The sequence below is a fragment of the Falco punctatus genome (assembly GCF_963210335.1).
Source record: "Falco punctatus genome assembly, chromosome: 8".
Taxonomy (NCBI): Eukaryota; Metazoa; Chordata; class Aves; order Falconiformes; family Falconidae; genus Falco; species Falco punctatus.
In genome coordinates this window covers 60255313-60271937 of record NC_137588.1, presented here as the reverse complement: position 1 = coordinate 60271937, position 16625 = coordinate 60255313, and the positions used below count along the sequence as shown (strand labels likewise).

The window sequence follows — 16625 nt, the reverse complement described above, 5'->3', positions numbered from 1 at the left end:
CATATTTCTGACCAAGGGCCTGAGCCAAAATTTTATTAACAAACCATGAACCTGGCTTTTATGATGTAAAAAGTGCTCCTTCTGTGCATTATCACTTATATACCACGACTTGTTAGAATTAAAAATATTTGCCAACAGAAGAAGTTTGTATCACAATACCACACTTTCATTTCCCTAACAAGTCTCCATCTCTGTTTATCCCAGCATGACATTGTATTTTACTTTGCAAAGTTAAATTTGTTGTGAGCAAAGGCAGAAGACTGATAATGGATACCATCAGTCACATGGACAGGTGAATCTGCCGAGCCTGGCAGTTAAATACTACGACCCAGAGAATTTCTAGTCTACTTAACTTTGTTTCTCCAATTTCAACACTTTTCCCCACTAACGTCAAGAAGATATTTTGAAGTCTTCGAATCAGGAACACTGCTGAAAAATTTTGGCATAGGGAAACACCACTGATAACATCATCAAGTGGAGTGCAAGACCCTGCATGTTTCTTTAAGACACACCTAGAAATATCATTGACCAAGACCAACGGCAGCGTGGGTCTGCAATCGCTTAAAAAACAGTTCTCCATTCCTAAAAACGTAATTAAAAAGCTATACTGTTTATATAGCATACCAATGTCTACGTTGGGCAGGATATCACTGTTGGTTTAGTTCCCATGCATAGCATAAGCTATACTTACTACCAAGCAACAATTTCACAAGCATACCTGTTAAGGAAATGCATTTAAGGAAATGCCAGGTTTTGTCAGTTTGCAAGAAACTACCAAAAGGCACATTAAAGAAAATTGTATTTCAACATGTCTTTCATAAACAAGAATCTGCTATGCACATTTATAAGTGATAACATATTGCCATGTAAAGTATTCTTACCTGCTCAGTTATTGAGCTTAAATCGTTAGTAGATGAAAAATCTTCCTCTTCATTTTCAAAGAATTCATAGTAGTTCTCCAGAAGTCCCGCCATTATTCTGCTAACTATTTCTTGTTCTTTCAGATCCTCCACATCTGTGTAAATGCTAAAGATTTCAACGCTGTTTTAGTTTAAAAATGTAAATCTGTTTTCCCAAAGAACTCCTGTGAATGACTTCTATCTACAACTTAAGGGCTACACTTCATGCCATTGTCCCTAACCCATTCTGAACATACAGAACTTTAAGCATGCTTTTACACTACTGCATTATAAAGTTTATGCATTTATATTTAAAAGTGATGAGGTAACAACTATTTAGTCAATTAACTTTTCCTGAGGAATATTTAAAATTCAAGTACTTTCCTGTACAGAGAAAACCGCAGTATACGTTTGTACTTTAACAGCTTTCTCACTACCAATAGTATTATCACACACTATCTCTAAAAATTTTTAACCTCAGTATAATTACAATAATGCAACACTCAAATTAGCGGTTTCTAATGCCATAGATCATAGAAAAACTGTTGTTTAAATCCAAACAAGAACTGGTAAGACAAAACTGGGGTGGGGGGCACACAAGGGACACAGAAAAAGATACTGCCAAAACGTTATCATGTACTTGCTGCTGTTATTCATTGACTAGGCAAGACTTTAGACTACAGGTGTACACTGTCAAATTCACATAAACACTGCATGAACTTTTATAGATAACTTACTGAAAAACATCTGGGCCAAAGACTGCAGCTAAAGAACTTGCTGACCAAATTTCTTCATGATGCGATGCTACATTAGCTAAAAATTTACACAGAAACTTTAACAAACTGTAATTAACAGGTGGAAGCTGCTGCAAGAGGAACCTCAACTTTCTTCCAAATTCATCTTCATTATTATAATCTGAAAAATTTAATAAAAATATTTTAATCACAGAAATAAAATAACTGCTTTTCACATTTGATACTGGTCAACCTTTTGAGTCTGGCAACAATTACTTCTGAAGTACAACTAATTTGGTCAGACCGCAGCCTAAAATGTCAGAATTCGACTTGCGTTTGTTCAGTCTGAGATTATCATACTAAACTTCTCCATGGAAAAAGGACAACAAAACCCACCCCAAACCCAAAAACTGAAACATCCAGCTCACAGATCTGAAGAGTATTTACAGTGGTAGTACTTCATAACAACCTATCTGCCCCAGCACCTCATCCTCTCATTTCAGCCTCTGGATTAGGCTCTTCCTCTCTGAACTTTCCAAGAGAGCCTGATAACTCATTTCCCTGTTCCATCACTCTTCTTCAACAGTGCCAGAGGTTTGGAGGGTTGGTGAAGTGGCAAGGGAACATAACAAAAAAACCCTCCACAGTCCTGCTTCCATAGCACAGCACCATCAGATTTTAAACGATACACGTAATTTCTTCCATGAAGCAGGAATTGATAACCTAAACCAATTATTTCCACCATATTCTCCTCTGCAAGTCCAATCAGTAGTTTTCAGCATATTTTCCCCAATTAATGCTCGCTCAAGTTTCTGATTATAGGGCTACCTCCTCCGCATCCTTTCATTTTACCACCGTTAAGAGAACAACTGCTTTGCAGAAGAGCTCTAGAGCCAGCGACAGCTCCAGAGATAGTGAGCTAACTTACAAGCTAGTTAAATTCTGTTTCAGACAAGCTACTTTGACACTTCATACCCTATAAGCATTCCATTCTCAACACTCTACTTCCTTTTATAATTCTTAACTGATGAATACGAGGAATCTTAATGCAATCATCTTAACACCTACTTAGCTTCTAGCTTGATGATTCAGTTTCAGACCTGAAAAAGGGTCACCATAAAACTTCCTCATTCTCACCGCACATTTAACTGTATATCCTTCATCAAAATATCTACCCGTAAAGCTCATTTGTTACATTATGAGCGTTACAGGCAACAAGGTTCAAAGAGTTTACAATTGTTTGTATCTAACAGAGAAATTCCATACGAAGTAAAAGAAAGTTCAGGAAAGCAAAATGGGAGAAAAATTGAGACTAACAGGCCTCCCCTTCATTCTCAGCCATTTGGAAACTCTTCTCAGATCAGTAAGAAAGGGACAAGGATGTTTGGAGATGATGAGCAGTCACTTTGCCTCACTAGATGGGGGGGATGATACATCCCGGTCCTTAACATCAAATCAAAGTGCTAAGTTCCCCGTTGTGTATGTACAGTAATACCAAAGAGTAACTGTGCAGGACTTAACCTGCTCAGACACAGTCAGCATCTGCAGTATTTGAATACAGGTAACCAGGCACAGAAAAATACTTGTCAACATGGTAACACAGTAAAATGAATGCATTATTGTTCGTTTTCACTCTAGAAATGTGTTTAGAAAACAGAACAGCAAAAGAGAACTTTTAAAAATGCTTTCACAAAGTAGACTTTCCAAAAGACAGCAAGAGAGAAAGGTAATAGTAAAGACCACACAGCACATACACCTATGTTTTGTCTAACCAATCTATCCTAAAATTTAGGTTCTAAACAGCCAGAGACCTAAAGTGAGGATGTTCGTCCCTGTAACTGAAGTCCTCTGACAGTTAACAGTAAAAGACAGTAGACAGTAAAAACAAACAAAAAAATGGATATACACTTCTGGGACACATGGCCTAGCACACTGGTGTCAAAATCACACTTCCAAGTACTAAACGCACGTGCCCTTGAGGAACCACCCTTAAGGCCTGCACAGAAGGAGCCTCAGAAGATGTATAAAGGCCACACCTAGTCGTGTAACAAAGTTGTTTTGGGAACTACGCTTAACCTAACGATACAGAAGGCCTGCTAAAGAGGGAAAATACCTTATGGGTCCAAAACTACTACCACCTTCTGCATTTCTGTAAGCAACTTCTCTGCCTAAATTGCAACTCATGCTGTAACCATGAGTTGGAAACCAACTAAGATATGTCTATCAGACAGTCAAAATACCAAAAGCCAAAGGAAACTGGTTTAAAACATTATGTGTATTTATCTCCATGGTACAGATAACTTTAAATCTTTCTGAAATCACTTTATTTTACACTTTCAAAAAGACAGTAAAGACAGCATGCTGAAGAACAACTCTTTTTCCCCAAAACAACCCATATGTAAATTCTTCTACAGTCATCATCTATTCAAAGATGGAAAAAAACCAATTTGCTTGCTATATTCTACAAGTCATAGAAGGGAATTGCACTGTCACACCAAGTGAATATACCTCAATCTCATTTCCAGTCCTGACAGTGAACATTGCAAATCAAGGTGTATAGCAGTACTAGCTGAGCAACCAGCAGCATTCTGCATTACTGTCTTAATCTTTTCCAGGAAGAAAAAACCAAACACAAAACAAAAAAACCACAACTGTTTGCTAGCTCCTTCGGTCCAATGAACCGTGATGTTAGCAACACAAGCCAAACAGCAGATGTATCACCGATGAAATTCCCTATCCACCTCAGTTTCTCATTGCTGCACAGGACAAACAAACAGAACTTCAGTGTTAACAAGTGCCTCTGGTCAGCAGCTTCCAAAAAATTATTTCCAGCACAAGATTATTTAGCACCTCACACATCAGTGTTCAGCCTCTGCTCACCAGCTACCCAGATAACCACCCCACATTCAAAGTTTCAGGATATATGGGCTACCAAGGGAGGAAAACTAAGCAGCTTCACACTGCTGTAGATGACCCTCCAGTTTAGCACTTGGTAAATAACAGCAGAACAGCATATGAAAGCTAAGCTATACTCACTCATCCTACAAACCAGTTCCCACTCTGAACAAACAGGACTATCTCAAGTGCTATCAAGTTCTTATCAGAAATAAACTCAACAGTAAATTAAATCAAACAAAAATGTGCACCTTACAAAGCAAAACAAGCCCAGCACTTGAAGTACGAACTAACACAGGAACACGAGCAACAGCCCTGCAGAGTGACAACCAGCAAAATCCTCAGTTATGTCATACGGAGCGGAGCTCAAACATCAACGTACCCTTTGAGGGCGTTTAGTAATGTAGTGCTGCAAGACAAGCGTTTTTACGTCAAGTTATGTATCAAGACCAACACCACTCAACACAGCAGAGGCCAAATGACCCAGGAGAGTGGATACAGATAGACAAGTTGGGACTATGTAAAGAAAATACTGTGCCAGCATATGGGTATCAATTTGAAAGGGCAAGGTTTTGCACTATATAAAGAAACACACTTAGCAACAACAATATGCTGGTGACAGGTGGTTTTTTTTCCTCCTACAAATGAATTTTAAATAGAAAAAAAATCTCCACAGTGGGAAAGCAAATATCACATGAGAATAGGGTTTGCAATCTCTTCTCTAGTATACAAAAGCTTTAAGTTCCATGAAAGCATAGGCAGAGTAAGTGAGATTCAGAGGCAGTAAGAGAAAAACAGATAAATGCATTCCCTAGCACTTTTAAAGCATCAGTGGGGGAAATTGTCAAACAACTTTGATTTCAGTGGCTTTGACCAGTGTCCCAGTATTCACATACAAGAACATGGAATATTCAGGACCAATAAGCATGACATGTGGCAGCTTCACTGTTTTCCTGCATGAAGGATAAACTGTGTCTTTGAACCCAGACTGAGTTTACTAAAAAAAGACCTATTTATCTGGGGGTTGCGCTAAGACAAAGTATATTTGAATGCCTCCTGGTATCCACGTTATTACACAGAACAAAGACACTCTAGTGTCACTACACTCTCTATTTAATACTCTTAAAATAATAAACATACAGAATCAAAAAATAATTCTTACCTTGAGAAAGTTGCATCAAATGTATGTGCAAACTGCCTGGGATAACTGGCTCTGGAAGTTCTTGAAGAAAAAATCTAAGAAGGCTAATAGCTGAGGGTACATCTGCTTCTTTAACCAGATCCACATCTTCTCCATTATCATATCGCTGCCGAAGCCACTCCACTGTCTCAGCATTCCCATTGACTTGAAAAAGTCCTTCTTGTTCCAGACCCCCTGAGTTAGAAAGAAGTTGCAGAAACAAACTTGTAGATCTACTATGGACAAATATATCAGAATACTGATAATCAGATAGGCACAATTCACACACTAAATGGAACACTTTCTGGACAATAGTTTTGCAAGACTTCCAGCAGTCCTTTTCCCAGCAAACACATTCTTAGGCCCAGCTAACAATACAATAATAAAGTAAATGTTAGTAAGTACCTAAAACACACCATTTCCTATAAAGTACCCTGCTGAGCTGACTGTATTAGTGGTAACTAGAAAAGTGACAATCAAACATAACAGAAGGAGCAAAGAAGCATGCATCACCAAAAAAAATCCCCAACAAAATCACATCCAATTAAATATAAGTAACTTCAGAAAACGAGTACTCTCCAAAAACCACAATTTATTCTGTAAAAAACCCAGTTAAATATAGTATTTAAAGTACAGTAAGACAATACATACCATGTTCCTCAATATAGTCCACAACATGGCGGACTATGAATGGAACCTCATTGTCTGGTTGCCCTTCTTGCTGCAGCTCATCAAGTGGAATTCCAAATATTTTGTTAGCAAGAACAGAGTTGCAGTTACTCAAGGAAGGGGAGGAGCTCTTCCTCATATCTTTTTGCAGCCAAAAAATCAAAGCTGTCTTTTCTGTCAAGTAAGAGGAATTAAAACAAAAAGTGTATTTCAGTTTATGCTGTTGAATATATTGTTCTGTAACACAATGCATTTTAATTACCTAACGCAAATACTCTCCAGTTTCTCTTAATTAGTTCACTGACTTAACAATTCTGTAATGACTCCAAATACAGCTAACTAGATAAATTACAATTACCAAGGTATTCTGTTCAATCCTCAACAGAGGACTGAGAAGAACATATATAGCAGCAAAGGAAATTCAGAAAATTCTAGTTACAACATTGTTATTTAAGTTCTAAGGTACAGTGGAAGAACTAGATTCTTCAGTACATTTTCTGACAGTATTTATCAGTCAGGCTTTGAAAATTCAACACAAAAGCCTCTCGAGAGGAAATGAAACTAGTGGATCATACCAAGCCAAAAGCCCAAGTTTTAGTTACATGAAATGATTAAGTATTTTGTGATATGCAATTGCACTGCAATCAACTTCTACTATATTTGGCAGTTTCTGGTTTACACAATAAAGCTTTCAACACCTGCATCAAATTAAAAATTTTACTAAACATAAAACCCCCAAAACTAGTTTCTAGATGCTCGGTGATACCATCTTCCTATCATGCAGGAGATCAAGCTTTACTTGCAAGTCTTTGCTTGATAAAGGATCTCGGTAGATAACAAAGGTATTACCAAAGGCAGTGTACGTCACTCAGTTAAACTGTTATCCTGTCAAAACCAAAATATTTCTTCCAGCAAAGAAGAAACTGTCGCTTCAAGATAAAAATAATAAAAAAAGAAAACATACTTGCTTAAATGCAAGCAATCGCTTTCACACAGGATGGCACATAGAACATGAAATACATACTGGTAGTGAAAGCACTGCAACCAAACTTAATTCTCTGTTTACTAATGAATTGATAAGTTCTAATAGATTAGACATACTGAAATCCATACTTCCTTTTTTTTTTTTTTTTTTATAGCCCAAGTAAAGTAGTTTAAAAAAACCTACCTCAGAGTACTTAAACAGCCGAGTTTGAAAAACGTTTTCTGCGCCAGCTGCCCTCACTGACCAAGCATACTTTTGTCATTTATGGTTGTTTAAGATTATGGCAAAAGATCAGCCTGTAGTTCCTCATTGAAGAATAGCAGAACTCGATCAGTACTTCAGCAGTTAATCTAAAAATAAGAAAAGTATTATTAGACCATAAAGTTTTCAACAGTTGTAAACTCAGTCACAAGTCTACACATCACATCTGAGGAATTCTCCTTGTCAAATCATCAGTTTCTTGTTTTGAACAAGCAAGCAAAAAGACCGCATTAGCATGGCTCATGGGGGAGCACGCAAAAAAAGTAAATCCCCTTTTTCACTTAGGAGTTAACCAAACAAAGTAAAAGTTACTGCGGGACATCTAAGCCTTAACAATTACAAAGTAATTTTCAGACTCATTCATTCTTCTTCCAAAGAATCAAAGGGCTAAGTGGGTTAGACAGAAGTGTTTTATAGTATCTACCATACTAAAACGTTTAATGGCTATACAATTTTTAGAAGGGTCTCACACATTGGTTTAACACATCATTGTTAAATGGCACGACCAAAACCTAAGTCCTAACTACAGAACATGAGAGAGTCAACCAGCTTTCAGTGGTACAGATCAGCTTTTCTAGAAAGTTGATTATGTGTCCTAACTGCCAGTTCAAAGTCGATGTAATCATCAGATCTCGATACAGGAGGCAACTTCCTCCCAGTCAGATTCCCTAGAACCACCCACATTTTTTACACCTTTTAGAATTCCAACTATCTGGACATTTTTCATGTTGTCAGCTCTCAAAAGAGCTACAAACCACAGCAATACCCATTTTGGTTTTCTGTGGTATTAAAAATTTAAATTGCAGCTTCATGACACAATGGAGCTGATTTCACGTCCAGATACAGTCAAAGGGACATCAAGTCCCTTGATCTCATCCATTACATGTTCTAATTAAACTCAAGCAACTGTAACTGGGCAAAACTAACTTGCAACATACACACACAAACATAACACAGATCACCAAAACTAGACAATAAAAAGGCTTTCCTTGGCTTTAAAGTACACATACCGAAACCTTCTGCTTCACAATTTGAGATCAATATGAGAATTCAGCTGGCAGACTTGAGAAAAGTACCTTCCCTCTCTTTGTTGCCCCATTGGCTCTTGCTTCTATTCCACATCAGATGAAATCCACTTCATCTTCGCTTCCAAAGGTCTGACAAGTTAGTACTCTCAGTACCAAAATGCCAGTCCATTCATTAGCCTATGACATCAGGAATGCAGATTCCTTCCAATTGTTTGAATAAATAACATCTTCCTGCTCCTAATCCTCCCCAAAACTGCACCCACGTGTTTAGGGAGCTGGCCATAAGCTCTATACAAGATTGCTTCATCCTCCTCAAAACTTTCTTGCATTGATGCCTAGAGAAAAAAATATTTCAGGCCCAAAAGTTTTTTCTGTATTTTCCTATTGATATAAGCAATACTGACCAATATTTCTTTCAGTTCTTTGTCATCTTTCTATTGCTTGTATCACACAAAGGTTGTAAATCTGTTATGTGTCTCACAACTGGATCCTGGTCTGAGATCAGGACTCCAGGTGAGGTGACAATAGAAAATGAAGGGTTATATCCAGTCAACAGACTTTACTTTTTTTTTTTTTTTTTAACCAATCATGTTCAAATCTGTCATTGTGTATTCTGGGTTACTAAAAGATCCTGTCAGATTTCAACAGTGAAGCAGCTGCAATTCACGAGTCCTACAATTTATGAAGACACTGCCCAGCCATTTTTCTTATTATTATGGTATATTCAGTGACAGTCAACATAATCTTTGCATGCAAGCAGATTTCAATCAATCCCAATATATCATGCAACTTTTGAAATATGAAGATGCACAAAGTCTATTTTTGCAAGTTTATCGAAGTCAACCTATCCACAATAAACCAGCAAGACTCATGTTAGCCAGTTGTGGGGTTAATGGCAGCTGGGAAAAAAAAAAATCTTTGCTGGATCTGCCACAATGCTTCAGGCTGCCTAGCTAAAACAAACAAACAAACATCACCTAATAAAAAGAGCAAATTAGAAGCAACCACTTCTTTATAATTCAGCACCAAATGAGCAATTGAGGTCCAGCTTTCTTAGCAAAGATAACTTCCAGCTTAGCTGACATAAAAGCATAACATTTTTATCAGGTGCTGCAGACAAACAGGCTACCTGAATATCAATTTCATTCAGGGCACATGAAAAAAATAAAAAAGACAGAATTCTATTTTAACTCCCTTGGCAACATAACAATGAAGTTGAAATAGCCCAGTTGTCTCATTGTTAGCAAAACCGGATTTACAACCCAAGTTTATACTTTAAACAAAGTTTTGTATGGCTTATCATCACCTAGAAGAATTAGTGAAAGAAAGACTAATTTTCACCCTCTCAGATACACATATTGTTATATACACACACTTCAATACATCATTACACTCACCAGTTTCTTTTCAGAGCATTTAAGTTTTTTGCCTTTTAGTACATGCTTTGGTGTAATCTTCACAGGCTGTGATACAATGCATCTGATATTTACCAAGTGTAGAAAAAGCCAGAAACTTTTAAAAAGTGGTCTGACTTCCAGAAAATTTATTTCCTGTTATTTCCAACACTGTAAAACTGAAGGATAGGCTCAGAAACTGCTAATAATTAACTATATCTCCACTCTTGTATTGATCAACAGCTTTCCCACTTGCCCTCCCTTGACTCAGGATGTACACTTCAATGCAGAAACAGTAAGAAAACTAGGACAAGATATATAACCTTTAAATTTATTTCTAGAGTCTTTTGGAAATACTGTGGGGGTTTTAATATTATTTTTTTTGCCATGATCGAATATCTCAGAAACCAGGAGCTGATCCATTCAGTCAAGTATTCCTAATTTTGACCATATTACCCTGACCCTTTTGAACATGTGCTTCCCCCTCCCAATTCCATAGCCTACGTACCTCATAAGTCCTATCAAGAGAAACACAATTTAAAAAAAATAAAAAAAACAAACAAGAAAACCCACACCAAAACCCAACTACCTCGTGCTTTATTATAAATATTCTGTTGCATCTCCACCTACCTTCCCTCCTTGTTACTACAAACATTTAGAAAGATCTCCTAAGCTACAGTAAATTGCTACAGAACTACAGAAAAATAAAAATACACCTTATCGTGACCACATATTATACCACAATTTTACAAGAGGTTGAAAAACATCATGCTATGTCCTATGCAACACCTTGAGCCCAAGCATCTTTAGCAAGGGTAAAACATGTATTCTGTATTGTGTATTTCAGTGCTCTCATCTGTTATTTAAAAAAAAACAAACAAACTACTGTTTCTTAGGGGGTTTGGTTTAGGTTTTGGTGGGGTTTTTTTGTTTGTTGGTTGTTTTTTTAAATAAGGCAAGGACTTTCACAGAGTCTGCTGGGAAAACAGCACCATGAGTTTCATTTTGCCATCATAATAGCATTCACTTATTGGCAGCTGAAGTATTCACACCCACATATGACATGCCACTAAAGAAAACACAGAATACATGCCTAACTGTCAATATTTGAGGAATACATATGAAAGTTTAGACTTAAATTTAGTTCAGCTTTTACATTGCTGGCTGAACTACAAATATACGGGTGTCATTTTAAACTGAAGTCCTCAGGGCTCCCCTACCTTTCCTTAAAAAAAAAAAAAAAAAAAAAAACAAACAATGAAACTACAAGAAGTAAAAATAAAAAAATAAAAAAGCAACAAACTGATACCATGCCATAGGAATGAAAACATTAATTCTGTGTATAAAATTTGTGCCACGAGTCTCAGCTATGTAAGCAATTATTTTACTTGCCTGTTTTACCTAGCAAGAATTCCGTATCATCTGTGAAGCCAAAAACCAAAGCTAACAGCGACTGCTGTTCTGCTCTATTTTTAATATATTATTTTACTGATATTGTCTGCTAATCCCACATTTTCTTTTGTAACATATGAAAAGTAAAATCTAAATGTAAGACTTTTAGATAGGAAAAAATACTGTTATATATAGGACAAAAAAATCGCTTGTCCCTACTTCTCAGGAAATACACACCAGGTTCAGACTGTTTTTTTCAGAACGCTGTGCTGTAATCCTGTGAGCCACCCACAGGCCTGCACGCAGGGTCCTACCACAAAACGTACACATCCTCCAATACAACGAGGATCAATGCTCACTTTCTGCAATATAATGAGGTTTATTTATAAATCAAATTCCACAAAAACATTTACATGTCTCAAAGTTTTTAATTTCTTACTCCATATTTGATAAATAAAGAGAACATATTATGTTACTTACATGACTGACTTATAACTAGACAAAACTCTGATGTCCCTTTGGATGCATATAGTACACATACTTTTAAATCCAAATAAAGAATTATTTTTTTTAACCAAGTTTGAGATGTTTGAAGTTATAACAGATTCTAGGAATTTCTAAATTATAGCCTAAATTTATGACAGATTCCAATTTGGAATCACAGGAACTTTCCTCATGTAATGACATCATCCAGAGCCAGCTGCCAGGTGTGAGCATGAGCGAGGCTTGCCTGCGAAACTTTTGCGTACCAGCTCGCTGTAGAACATACAGCCCCATCTGGCAACTGCTGTACTACACACTATTTAATTTCTGGTTTTTAAAAAATGGCAACCAGCACTCTTCTCTTAGCTCTTAAGTTTTATTGAGATATAAGGAAATTGTTTTTGTTTTTTTTTAAATGCACTGTCATGATCATAACAACTGACACTTTTTGTGCCATTTGTATAGTCAAATTACTGCTGGCATTCCCGACGGATGAAATGGTTTGGGGCAGAAGAGCATTTGCTCACCTGATTACCAGCTTTTGTTCAGCTAACAGGTAAAAACAGAGTATATTGCCCATTTGAATTAACCCAGTCAAAAGTGAAAAGGTGACCAGGTTGGGGTAGGGGACACGGCTTGGAGGAAAATTAAAAAAAAAAAACCACACCCTGACAAAAACCCACCCCACTCTTTAAGCAAACAAACAGAACGCTATGTCAAATTCAGGACATGGAAAAAGACAAATGGTATTTCTGTCAAGAGCACAGTTAAAAGCATGCAACGCTGTGCAAGTGTCTGAATATGAAGACACAGAATATCCTCCACGTAAAAAAAAAATGATCAATTTTAAAGCTACATTTAAGTACGCAATATATTTGAGTAGTCAAAACAAAAAATTTTTATAGAAGTTTTAAAACCAGCAAGATTAGCTTAAAATAGGTTCTTAAAGCAGAATTTTCTCTTTTTGACTGCCAGTGAGATCAGCTATTGAAAGGCATTTTGGTATAAGAGTCTGTACTGGCAAATCAGACAACTGGGCTCAGTTACTGTTTTAAATTCAACAAGCTGGTCTTCAGAATACACTCCCCAGCCCCATAAAGGCATGATGTTTTAAAATAAGTAGAATGACATAATTTAACTTGCAGTCTTGAAAGAAACTATGGTAGAATAGATGTCTTTTCAAGCAGATGAGACTTCCCTTCCCTGATCCTTTCATTTCTTGGTACAACAGTTACTAACTCTTCCCTGACATGTTTGTTTCCTGGTTAAACAGGAATCAAAAGAAAACAAGCTTGTTGCAGTTTTGCACACATTCACAAAAGGAGTCAGTAGAAGCCTGAACACCAGTTCTTTAATTAATAAACTCACTACTTGCATGTATATGCCTTCACGAGTGTACCCTCTCACACACACACGACCTCAACTCAATCAGTTGAAATTCTCCATCATCTGCCGCTAGCACTTCTGAGAGCCTCAGAAAATACTCAACTGACAAAATCCTGGTTATACTGACAGAGTAAATAAAAGCACAAAAAATAAAGTATCAGATTTAGTAAAAAGCAACTGTGATGCCATTTTTGTTTCCTGGAAATGTAGCAGCAAGCTTTTTAATTTACAAATTGGAATAATTCAGATTAAGCCTTTATGTCATTACTGTGAAAGAAAGCAACAACACAACCCATGAAAGCCCCTCTGAAAAAAGATGCTAGTAAAATTGATAAAATTTTTTATTCTATTTTTAATTCCATTTTTTACCTGATTACACTTTCTCTGAAAAAGCCATCATCAAATACTGATCTTCATGACAGGCATATCCTATCTGCCTCTTCATGAGAGGCAGAAAAGTGGACAGGCTTTAGTTAGACTAAATGCCAAATTTAGGGGGAAAAACCCTACAAAACTTCAAATTTTAAGAAGAAAATCAAGCATTTCACAACTGTATTGCAATAACATTAGTAAAGCCTCAAATAGTGACTGATTTAAGCAACATTCCCAAAAATTTTACATTTTGAAAGAGCAAGCTGACAGATCACCAAAACGTTAGCTGATTTTCAAGTGTTTTGATATGCAAAGTAACATTTTATATTCACTTACTAGATAAAATCCAAAGGCTTTTTAACAGCTTTACAGCAATACAGCAACTCGTAATCCTTCTACAACTACATTGTAGCAAGAAGAATTGAATAAAACCATCAGCGATACCAGAAAAAAGTAGATGGATGTTTGCTCACTGCTTCACACCCACCACTGAACACTGCCAGATTTGCTCTCAGCTGCTGCTGCCAATGCACATGTGCAGAATTATAAGGAAACTTCCTGCTCACACAGATCCCATCACATTCTTAACAACGGTAGTTAATAAATAAAAAGGCTTTTGTGTCTTGTGTAACAGCTAATTGTATTCATCCTACTTGCCTCCCCCCAAAGTAAAGCTGTATTCCACCAACCACATACATATAATTGCCACTACATCAGATAACACAGAACTTAAGTGCAATGGCATTATAAAAGTACAGTAAGGTAACAGACAGGAAGAAATTATCAGTAAAACTATGCAACTTGAAAGGTTCACGTTATAAAACCAAAGCAGCTTAACAACGGTCACTGTTGTTAAAACAGACTTTGGAAAAGAAGTCAAGCTACCTCAGACACACCAAAAAAAGCAAACTATAAATATATAATGCACTTAATTTATTATACATAAGTTATCCTATTTCATACTTTTATCACCAGCTTGTTTCTCCCCCTCCCAAACAGGTAAGCAGAAATACACATCAGAACTCAACATATTACGAAACGTAACACACAGCCCATTAGCTATAGAAACACTGCCTCTGTCATAACGATGACCACGTGCCACCAAAATAAAGGACAGTCTTAGCCTCCCCACTGAAGGAGTAAGACATTTCAATGAAGAGTTCAATTCTGTAGCAATGACTCTTTGAATTGCAAGGGAGAAGCGGGGTTGGGGGAAAGGGGGGGGACAGACGGGACTACTAATAAGGTCTCCTCCACAACCAGTTCTTGTGGCAACTTGATCATGACCAAATGTGAAGATAACACCAGAAATCCCAAGGTTAAAAATTACATTGCAGATTAAAATTACGTAACCTGATTACATTTAAAAATGATAAGACAACAAAAGATTTAATTAAATGTGAAGTTCAGCAAAAAGGGGGGAAATCATTTCAAATATACACACTTTAAAAGAAGAGTACAAAGGAAGAAAGAGCCACACTCATAAGATTCCAGCTCTCATCTTTTCAATTTTGTCCAGGTATTATTATCCTACACAGCTGAGCACAAATTTTAATCCTGAACACACTGCAGGGAGCATGGAACAGAAGAGACATAGGAAGAGAGCTACTAGAGAGACCAGAACCTCAACATCAGTTCAGGGTTCCCACCAGGTACTCTGCTCTGACCCAGCAGCTGCCCCACCCAAACGTCCTTACCAGTGTCCAGATAGGCAAGAAAATAAACCATTTAAACCTCTCAATACAAAAAAAGCCTCTGCAACTACTTTGTTACAAGCTGTTTGCACATAAACATAATGCAGCATCTTTACTTTAAGCTCATTTGTCATATTTTTCTTTTTAAGACAAATATACAGGATAAAATTTCATGCGCTCACAGGTAAGAGACCATAACAGCAGCATTGTTCGTTACAAGAAACAGGCAATATTTTGCAGCTGCATCTAGGGCCATATTCTGAGTATAGTGAAATTAGTAGTTTTGTTGTGATAGTAACTAATGACTCCACCCATATGTTGCAAATGTAACAATTTTTCAGCACCATAATCGCCTTCTAAACAATGGGTATTAAGACTTCAAAACAAATCAGGTCTATGAAAAAAAAAAAAAAAAAGCCTGGTAGAAGATGCAGTAACAAATACATTAGCTTTTAGACTGTAAGAATACAGGATCCACCTAAATTGACTGAACTTTCACAAATCCTGCAAGCTGGCTATGAAGCCAGCACAAAACTACAAAGCCAAATCAGCATTTAATAAAGCCTTGAGACAGCTAGTCATTATTCTCAAACAAAGTTTTTGCAGGTAAAATTTAGAGCTTACACAAAACAATAGTCAGCAAGAGACTCAAAAATTAATTACCCAATTTTACTAACTTTCCAGGGAGCAATGCAAAATTCTTATATTCTCTGTCTGAATACAATTTTGACATGAGACATACAGCCTCTCTGCTGAGTAACTGATATATCCATCACTTAAACTGCATGACAAGTAACAAATCTCCCCTCCTCATAGCCCTTCACAGAGGATTTAATACTCCTTCAACTCTGCATCTCCTCCTGAGATATTTAGATAAAGTGTTATTATATTGGTTCTTAAGTAATAGTCCTCACACTTGAAATGATTAATAAATGCCTAACAGGGCCTGCAATACAAAAAAAAGTTAAAAGGGTTTACTGTCTTTCATCCTTACAAATGCAAATACTGAATTGCCCTGCAAGAAGTCCATTTGCTCTCATCCTAAAGGCTACTAGATTTTTGTTTTGTGTGCTGACATGGCAGCAAAAAATAACCTGGTGTTATGCACAGAATTTAAGGACAACTTGAAGGCATTCTCTTACCGACATCACTTCCTCTTCCTTAAAGCTGTACCTTCGGAAGGGGGGGGGGGGGGGGGGGGGGGGGGTTGGGGAACAGACCAAAACCACCACCCAAAGAAAAAAAAAATATTC

At 36.9% G+C, this 16625-nt stretch overlaps 1 protein-coding gene across 5 annotated transcripts in view; it reads right to left on the bottom strand.

Annotated features, from left to right (window-relative positions):
- FAM13B (family with sequence similarity 13 member B) overlaps positions 1 to 16625 on the bottom strand; it is a 51195-nt gene that overhangs the window by 32306 nt on the left and 2264 nt on the right. For all 5 annotated transcript variants that reach the window (XM_080398466.1, XM_080398464.1, XM_080398468.1 and 2 more), the window contains exons 2-6: positions 7546 to 7712; positions 6360 to 6551; positions 5691 to 5903; positions 1637 to 1814; positions 882 to 1026 (exon numbers count right to left, since the gene is read on the bottom strand). In XM_080398466.1, coding sequence (XP_080254592.1) covers positions 882 to 1026; positions 1637 to 1814; positions 5691 to 5903; positions 6360 to 6516 — 693 coding nt within the window. In that variant the 5' untranslated portion in view covers positions 6517 to 6551; positions 7546 to 7712. The remainder of the gene's footprint in view (positions 1 to 881; positions 1027 to 1636; positions 1815 to 5690; positions 5904 to 6359; positions 6552 to 7545; positions 7713 to 16625) is intronic.